The sequence below is a fragment of the Aotus nancymaae genome, unplaced genomic scaffold, assembly GCF_030222135.1.
Source record: "Aotus nancymaae isolate 86718 unplaced genomic scaffold, 86718_ANA_hifiasm-v0.15.2.pri h1tg000006l, whole genome shotgun sequence".
In the NCBI taxonomy this organism is placed as follows: Eukaryota; Metazoa; Chordata; class Mammalia; order Primates; family Aotidae; genus Aotus; species Aotus nancymaae.
In genome coordinates, this window is record NW_026988417.1 from 30,315,278 (window position 1) to 30,325,099 (window position 9,822).

The 9,822-nt window shown below is 34.4% G+C and overlaps 1 protein-coding gene across 5 annotated transcripts in view; it reads left to right on the plus strand.

Moving 5' to 3' along the window:
- PCDH7 (protocadherin 7) overlaps nt 1-8,655 on the plus strand; it is a 421,284-nt gene extending 412,629 nt beyond the window's left edge. For 2 of the 5 annotated variants that reach the window (XM_064366227.1, XM_064366228.1), the window contains one exon: nt 4,351-5,106. In XM_064366227.1, the coding sequence (XP_064222297.1) occupies nt 4,351-4,727 (377 nt within the window). In that variant the 3' untranslated portion in view covers nt 4,728-5,106. Of the gene's footprint in view, nt 1-4,350 lie in introns of all 5 variants that reach the window. The other 3 variants (XM_012458179.3, XM_012458170.3, XM_012458198.3) reach the window with 2 other exon arrangements.
- Nucleotides 8,656-9,822: the final 1,167 nt, after the last annotated feature.

Consider the following 9,822-nt stretch of genomic DNA (forward strand, 5'->3'; position numbering starts at 1 on the left):
GTGTAGGGCAGCTTCTGGAAACATGAAATTCCTCTCTAAACCTGGGCTTTCCTTGTTATTTCTAATGATTTTATCTATTATCTATCTGTCACTTCTCATTGAGGTCATTGTAACAGCATCTAGCAACATCTGCCCACCACCCATCTACCTATCCTGCCTAGTAAGAACAAAAATACTGTTTTTGAGTGAAAATCTGACTTCTTAGGATAGCATATAATTTTCCCCACTTTCAGAAACATAGTTTTAGGCAGGTTGTGTCATTCTTTTCACTAATTAGTAAAATTTGTGACTCTGTGACATCTATTTCCTGTGCTACTCAGATTTGTTTTCTCTTTCTTTGCAGACTGTAGCTTTTTCTGATGGTTATAAGTAGCAGTAATTGACCTCTAAATAACTCAACTGTTATATTTTAAGAAGAAGCAATGTGTTGTAGTGGGAAAACAGTAAACTGAAAGTCAAAACACTTATTCTTTGGCTTCAGCTCTCGCATAGCTTGGACCCCTTCTCTGCTCCATCCTCCTTGCTATATGTTTGAGGTGCTAAATTAAAGAGATGAACTTCATGTGGGAAGTACTTCATGTGTTATGAATTGTTCCAAGATTGTTTGCTAGTACGATGGCTTAAAACTGTCTACTTTCTCCCAGCACTTTGGGAGGCTGAGGCGGGTGAATCATTTCAGGTCAGAAGTTCAAGACCAGCCTGGCCAACATGGTGAAACCCTGTCTCTACTAACAATACAAAAATTAGCCGAGTGGCACTGGCACATGCCTGTAACCGCAGCTGTGCAGGAGAATCACTTGAGCCTAAGAGGCAAATGTTGCAGTGAGCCAAGATTGTGCCACCGCACTACTGTCTGGGCAGCAGAGTGAGAACCTGTCTCAAAAAAAGAAAAGAAAAACTGTCTGCTTTCAAGAGGGACATTAACTTTATGTCTAGGAAAGGATCTTAACTTTCTAAAATGATGCAATGGTTCTAGTAAATAGTGTAACTTGATTAAAATGGAAACCTCTGCGAGTATGTTAAGCAAGAACAGGATTTGATGGATCCCAATTTTACTTCCAGTCTTCTCAAAATTTGATATGATTGATGGGGTATGGGGGCATTGAGAAATACAGAAAAAAAAATCTCTGAAGAGCTGGCTTTATTTTGGAAAATGCTTACAGAGAATATTATTACATTTTCCTATTGTCCATTTGTACTGATTCACTCAATGCCAGCTAAGAAGATTTGTGATCAGGGGTTTTCCATCTTCACTAAGATCAAAATTTTAAAAAACAGCGCTAAAGCATAAAATAATATTCTTAGATTTTAGAAAACACATCCCTCAGTGAAGGAATCAGAAGAGTTACTAATTATGAAAGGTTTTTCCTCTATAATGCCACAAAAAGTAGGACAGTTTAAAAGTACCTCTTTTGTGCAAAGAAGAAAGAATTGCATTTGATGATTCTCTAAGATCCTGCATAAATTTTGTGTTTTTAAAAATTTATAATATATGCATGCATAATTAAAATAAGAAAATATGTAAACAAAGAAAAATACAATTTCACTCATGCCCTTCTTTAATAAATTGCATCGTAATACAGATTGCATTTGTTAATCACTGGTGTTTCTTTTGAAGATTCACTTTAGTCAACCAAATTGGAAGTTTTGATTGCTTGTGATGAATCTCTTATAGACCTTCTTGATTATTTTTCTAAATTTGATGACAAACACTGCAACATGTCTCAGCCAATTAGGCTTGTCAACTTCCACTGTGGTCCCCAATCAAGTGTTTTATTTTGGAAATGACAGGAGATCCTTATTAAAAGTCATGCTTCTTGGATAGAGATGTGGCAGCTTGCATGTATAAGATGGCACAGAAGACAAGCTGCCTTTCATTAAAAGCAATAGAGGAAATCAATTTTGGCAGAAAATACTCCAGACTATGAAGTAAAGACTGAAGGAAAGAACTGAAGAGCATCTCACAGCTGATTGGAGACTCAGTCAATCTATTTAATAAATGAGTATAATCTCTTATGAGCAGTAGATAGTTTAGGTACACAAGTTAAAAAGTAAGAAGACTTGTTTGAGCATCAATATAGAATTACAACCTGTTTATAAATGAATCTCAAACAGAAGGAAAACAAGTGCAATGACTTTCAAGGTAAAAACACAAATTAATCCCTGAAAAGCAGCCACCTGTATAAGTCATTGTATAAGTGAGCTGACATATTGTGTGAGACATAAATAAATATGGAGAGACGACTGGAGACAGTTCTGGGTCATTTCTGCAGGGAATGATAACCACATTCATAAAGATATTATTTTTCTATTTCAGAAGCTCAATTCCTGATTATTTTCACATGTCCTTGCCATGACTATCATAAGAAAAGAGGAACCATTTGATTTGTTGAAGCAGTGAAGAAAAAGGAAATTTTTTGAGTAAAAAGTAGACCTGATCTTACACTTCTCATTTGTATGCTTTTTTCCCCCTGTTCAAATCATTTAGGTCAGTTAAAAAAAAAAGTATCCCAAGATAGGAAATATTCTCAAAGAACTTGCGGTTTGTTCATTTAAACCAACTATATTAAAAAAACCATTAATAAAATTTGTCAATAATTTGGTTTTTACAATGCATCTAAACTACATCTTTGAGAAACAGAAAATTTAGGATAAAAAATGAGTAATAAAGTACTTTCTTCCTTTTGATGATAAAATTAAGATAATATGCCCACTTAGAAGTCAAATGGCAGCATGGGCAACTGGAATAAATAATTAACCTTACACTTTACCTACAGAAGAGGGTCAGGTAATTCTAGATTTCTGTGTAGAACACTGGAATTTCCATGTGAATGCTTAGTACAGGGCATAAAAGTCCCAGGACCTCAGTGGGATTGAACCTCAGTGTTCAATCATCAATGAGCCAAAAAATGTCAATATTTCAGTTACCTATCATTGAAGAGAAAAATGACCAGCAATAGTGGAAATCCTTAATTTAGGAGATTTAACCAAGTATAACTTCTAAAATATCCTATATAAATGTTAAACTACAGGGGATGGTATGTGGAAGCAAAAGCAGAGAGTGTACTTATATCGGGAATAATTTAAATAACTTCTATTTTAAACGAATCTACTAGGAGTGTGCATACGCAGATCTCACTTACTCCACTGATTGCAAATATATTTTCAGAGGTCAAATTTGTCAGTCTTTAAGTCCCAAGTCTTAGAATAAAATGATACCATGTGACAATAACTGGAATGCAATCATATTATGTTATTCTGTTTGGCAATAAAATACAATAAAACAGTTTAAATAAAACCCTCCAGGTTATTGCCTTAGAATCTGTTGAAGTAGAGCAGGATTTTCTATCTCCCATTCTCTCTTTCTCAAACAAAAACAGTCTATAAAAACATTTTTAATATTTAGAAAATACATAACAATTCTCCAAAGACAGACACATGCTTTCAATTACACATACACATAATTATTAACTGCCATCTTTAGTCTTGTTTCCTAAGAATTATTTGGACATGATTTAGCTTTTTAAAAGTAAAAGTCATTGCCCACTTTATTGGACGGCACCATTAATTAGGAGTACGTGCAAGTTCATCAAAAGTGTAGTAACTTGCCTATATTCACCCAATACATTACATTTCAGATAATATGGCTGATGCATTTCTGTGTGAACACTCAGGGAATTACCCTACAGCACATTTGGCATGGGGTGAGGGGGATGTAGGGTGGGCAGGTGCGTGATATTGTTAGTATACTCATACCTATAACTACCAGTATTTTACTTTTTACTGCGTAATGTACTGTCAATTTACGTTCTACTTCTGAGTCACCCCATGTCTTAGCATATATTTTAAATATAAGGTTTTGCATATTTGCATTCCATGAATAATGCATTAACAGCAAGAAATCCAATTGGCAAAAGCACACCGCTTCTGGGATAATTTATAAGTCCAGAAAATTGTCTATTTGGATTTAATAATTTTTCTTATGGATGTGGAAAATATTAACACCCATACAAATTTACCTATGTACTTAGAGCTTCTAATTGAGAATATCCTCATGTCCCTGTCCTGTAACAAACACATATATATCAGTCTCATCGACACACTTTTGTATCAAAATATATCATTTTGTCTATTTTCCTACTCTATAATATTGAATGTCTTTGCAAAACCTTATATTTGATGCACATGAGATTAAAAACCAATCTATGGAATGATGAGCTAGAGGGTGTTGGGAAATGAGAAAAAAAGATGGTAAGGAATATATTTATATATTTCCCGCAATGCCACGTAGATCAGGGAAGCCTGTTGAGGAGTGTCCAATACTAATGGGTTATTCTCCTTGGATTTCAGATTCAAGGCCTCTTCCAGATGTAGCCCTGACCGGGAAGTGCACTCGTGAGTGTGATGAGTATGGCCACTCAGACTCCTGCTGGATGCCGGTCCGCACTTCTCCCGAGAGGAAGAAGAGCCAGCCTAAACTCTCTACTTTCATGCCTGTTGATGAACGAGGAAGCCAGGAAAAGCTGGCCAATGGGGAGGCCGCCATCATGGGTGACCGCAACAGAAACCTCCTGAACAAAAAGTTAACCTCATCCTATGAGACCTTCAGTGCAGCTAGTTTCAGCAAAAATGAGGAAGCCAACCCTGAGGATATTCCCCTTACAAAAACGGGGGAATATAAGCCATCTCCCGTGAATACTCTCACTAGAAGAGAAGTTTACCTGTAGGCTATAAAGGAGCAACAGCAAAGTTCTTTACATGTATGAAAAGGAGAATAAGGGGCAAAAAACCTTACAAAGCAAAATGGTTTAATCACAGAGAAGGGGCTACCAAAGAGACAAAGGTTTGCCTGCCACTTCTGCCTCCAGATCAGGCCTTTAGTGATACTGTTAGCCTGATTCTACTGTACAATGTAGAAACCATCCTTGTTACTTGCATGTCTAACCCCTTCACTGATTCCCAACTCTCACTTTCTCTTCCCCACCCCTCTCCAAAAGAAAAAAAAAAAAGAAAAGAAAAAGAAAGAGGGGATGGTTGCAAGTTTCTTTCACGGTAACTGTACGAAGCCTGATTAGCAGAACACAACACACTCTCATTATCCCTAAGCTGAAGCATGATTTTAGTCACTTTGATTTTGTTCGAGTGTCATCTGGCTGGTCAAAAATAAGCAGGACAGATAAAATATATTTCAGACATGCCACCGGAATATGGTTTATCACCATCAAAGACAATCCTTTGAAAGTGATAGAGTCTCTCTAAAGGTACAGTCCTTAGAAAGAGGGACTGTATTAAAAAGCATTTTGGGAAGATCAAAGCTTTAATATTCCAACAAAGACTAAGAGCAAAACAATACTCAGTGGGTGATTGCAGTCCTAAATTGGCATATGTTGTTATTTTCAGGTCAAGAGCATCAACTTCAATTTCATACATTCACCAAATATTCTCAGTATACACACAGTCTTGATTACATGTATCAATTTCACTAATTATGACTTACAAAAAAGCATATTTTTTTCAGAACAGGACCACTATTATTAACTAACTTGAACAATTGTATCATCCAAAGGCCAAAGATCATATGGCGGATCAGGGAAATCATGAAGTTGATTTGGTCTTGTCGTGGAAAACCATTAAGCAACAAAAGCAACTGAACCCGTGTGCGCACAGAAACAATCAAACACTAGCTTATTTTATAGTGCCCAGGAAAACGTTTCTTCTTTTAAAATGGATTTCATTTGAAAGCTCAGAAAATGAAAACTAGTGAGATATATTTTTGGTATTATAATAGGCAATTGGTTGAGGTCCAAGTTTAGTTTCAGGTAATATTATCAGGGAAGATTCCATGTTTTAAAATAGTATTTATGGGTCATGGGTAGGTCAAGAAAGATGCATTGGTATACAGTCTTGTTAGTGAAGTCCACAATTATCATTTTAGAATCCAGGCTATGCTTGCTGCTCTTTTTATCCATTATTTTAAATGACAATTGCATTTTTTACTTGTTCAGTGCACACGTTCATGCACCACAAGTGCATTCATTTTAAATTGTGTGCAATATAGAAATATTTTGAGACTCAAAACATTGAAACAAGGTGACACCCTAATTGAATTTATCAGTAATGTGATTTGAACATTATTTAATATATGTTTTAAATCTAGACTGAACATGAAAGAAAGGGGTTCTGGGCAGTGACATTTTTCACAGGATGTATATCCCAAAGTGGAAAGCAGAGTTTTTCCAGTGCAATAAAAAGAAACAGAATATGCAGATTTTGAGCTACTTACTCTATAGAGGATAACCGAATACGCCTGAAAATTGAGCTGGGACATTCAGACAAAAGTGACAATCCATGGACAGAATAGGGAATAACAGGTGTGAACACAACAAACTCTCATCAATGTCAATGAATGTTTGTAAGCTGGTTAAGGCATAGCCTTGATGGCTACCTAGCAAACTGTAGAAACAATGTAGCTTTGGGTAGTTTCATGCTTTGCAGAATTTCTTAGAATATAAAGTGACACAGCCTGGAATATAGGTTGATAATTCACTATAGGTCCTCAAAATACTTACCTTGGAAAACCACTTCTCTGTTTGGTGGGGTACTATTTGGGGGTCATTTCCTTATGCTGTTTCTTAAATGAAGTTTTCATTTTGATGTCAGTTTATGTATAATAGGTAGGATGCAAAAAGATATGTAATGAAACAAAAACATTGGACTAAAATATCGGTAATTGAACATGTTCATGTTTGATTATTATTTACACTATGGAAAGATGCAATTCTAGTACTTTGTTAGGAAACTGCATTAAAGCAGTTCTGCCTTGTATAATCTGTAAGTACCTATTAAGACAAAATACTTCTAAAGATACTTATGAAATGTATACATATTTTTTCTTGCACGTTACAAAGGAAATACTCAATTGCATAACACAGATGTTCGACAAACTTTTTTTTAATGCATTTCTTTCTTTCACGAGACATTGAAACTGCTGATAGCTCATTTCACTCTATCTTAAACCCTTCTCTTGTCTGTAAAACTAATACGGGTCACACCGGACCGTTGGATTAATTGGATCCACATTCCCCAATGATGTTTGCACCACATTCAAGACAGCCATGCCGTTGTCATTTAACTCGTGAACCTCTCTTTAGAACTAAAATGGGTGTGAAAGAATAAAATTCAGTGTACTGTAAGTATTCACAGTAATTCTAGTAGAATTAGCTATCATAACATGTTTATTCTATAATGAGCTGGCATGACACAGAAATATATTTTGTGTTTGTATGACTTTTATTTTGAATAGGTTAAATCTGGTGCCACTCCATATATAGAGTGCTTTTGAAAAAAAATCAATAAAAAGAAACAAAAAAAATAAATAAATGAGTGAATGCAAAATAAGCAACTGTGCCTTTTATACCTGTTATTATGGTAAAAAAACGGTTGTTGGGTTTGGACGATAAGGGGAAATGGGCTATTCCCAACTTTTCTGATCCTGTATATTTATCCATGTTTATTTTCTGAAAATAATAAATAATATATTAAAAATTTGCCTTCTGACAAACTCAGATAATGGACCAGTCTTAAATATTGTTATTGCATAAAGTGAAATTAAGGCATTAATATGGGCTGCTTAAATCTGACTAAAAGATGAAAGCGTTTATTGTAAGAGTAACAGGTTTTATCAGGAGTGAAATCAGTCCATTTTGCAAGGTAAAATATTGATTTAGAATTTTATTCTTTATTTCTTTTTTGTTGCGTTTCTTTTAGCTACAGTTTCATTTTGGTTGTACAGTATATAAACCATATTTGTTTTCTGTACACAGGAATCTCAAGTGAATTTTGCATGCATTATACGTTAGGACACATTTATAAATTAATGAGTAACTATATAAATTTATGTGTATTAAAACGTCTGTAGCTTCAGTCTAAAATCTACTGCTCTTTCTGAATCTCCAGATATCATTTCTGTATGGCTTCTGACTGGCCTGCTGCCTGAGTTTCAGAAAACAAGGGAGGCATTATTTTTATGGGAGGAAGAACTAAGATGGTACTGAGGATGTCTGACTGAAACACTACCCTAGGAAGCTGTCTTGTAGGAAAACAGAATAAAACACACAGACCAGAAGAAATTGTCAAGAATCAAACAGCCATGAGAAATTTAAAGACCTAAATAATCTTAGGTATATGCTATCAGTGATAAATAAGTAAATGTGTCCTTAAGCAAAAAAAACCCAAAAAACAAAAATGAAGATGATCATGAACATAGTAAAGCTTGTTAGGTGTGACCTAAGCAAAGGTACAATGATAACATCTGGAGGAAGGCATCATTTTTTTCAGCTACCTAGGGTTTACGTTCAGATTTTCCTACATTTTAAAGCACTTGCATTCAGTGTGGTACGATCTGTTTGTAATGTTAATCATTGACTATTGTTCTGCTACTTGGATGTTGATAGTGAAGCAGAGAACAATTTATCATCGTTTATTATGAGTCACTATGCACGCAACTATGCTTAACATGGCGAAATGTATTAAACACTCGTCCAACTATTTATGAAATACTTTACATAATTTAATTTGCTTTTGTACAGTTTTATGTAAATAAATTGCTTGTCATTTTGGTCTCTGCAAATTAAAATATAACATGGTCAAATGGTTTCACACTTGTAAGTGTACTTCTCTGTTGACAGGTAATTCAGTTTTGATTGGACGAGAAGTGAATGGATGCATGTACCAGTTTGATTTAAGATGGTTTGATTCCTTGTAAATTAAGACACAGCAAGGAAGCTAATGTGGCAGCACCTGTCGATTTAGGGGGGACCATGCATAACTGTCACATTACTTTGCCTCATAATAGAATAGAACTCAGATCCTTCACTTTCATCAAAATAATTCCTGAGACATTTACCTGGCTGGCTTTACAATCTTACAGTATATGGTAGGAAAAAGAACTTATCATTAATATGAAGATTGATTTATTTTCAGAGGCATCTACAGAAATTTCACATTTAAGATAAAAGTAATTCTAAGTCAAAATGTTATCTTTTTTTAGGAAATTTTTATTTTTAATCTAAATTAATGACAAATACAAAAAAGTTACAGACTTTTAAAAATTGTGTAATATATAGAGAAAATAAAGGGAAAATAATTTTTACTTTGATAATGTATTTTTTTCTTCAATTTACTTTCTCTACTTTTTATATTTCTATCATTTATCATCTATTTTTAATTATTCTTCTTGCTATTTGTTATAATATTATGTCCCTGACTATTATAGTTATCTTCTTTATTTATTAAATTGGTATCTATTCAAGTAAGCACCTTCTCTTATCCAATCTCTTAATCGTGGCCTTCTTTTCAACTCAGAATCTTAAAAGAGAAAGAAAATATTTGGATGTGTGCTAACAGATTGCTTGGAATTTCTGTCCCATCTCACAACAGCAATGCTAAAATCTACCAATTTGAAAAAACATTCTAAAGATCCTTGCCTGAGGTTTCTCTACCAGTTTCCCCGGCCTTATGTGAATATTTAATATATTGTATTTATATTAGATGACGTATACTTTCTTGAATCAAAGATATCTTTGTAAATTGAGTTTAACTGGCAGCCTTTCTTCTCTAAATGAGGAATTATGGTGAAATGTGGTGAGAAAGGCTACTTCAATTTGGAGTGGGGTGAAGAAATGATATGTCCATTCATTTTGGCTTTCTGCTTTTCTAGTGGTGAAAACTAAACGTGTACATATTTTAATGGAATAATACATAAAATGAGATCACTATGTAGTCTTTTAAATTTTTGATTTCGATTTTAAGAAATATTTTTTA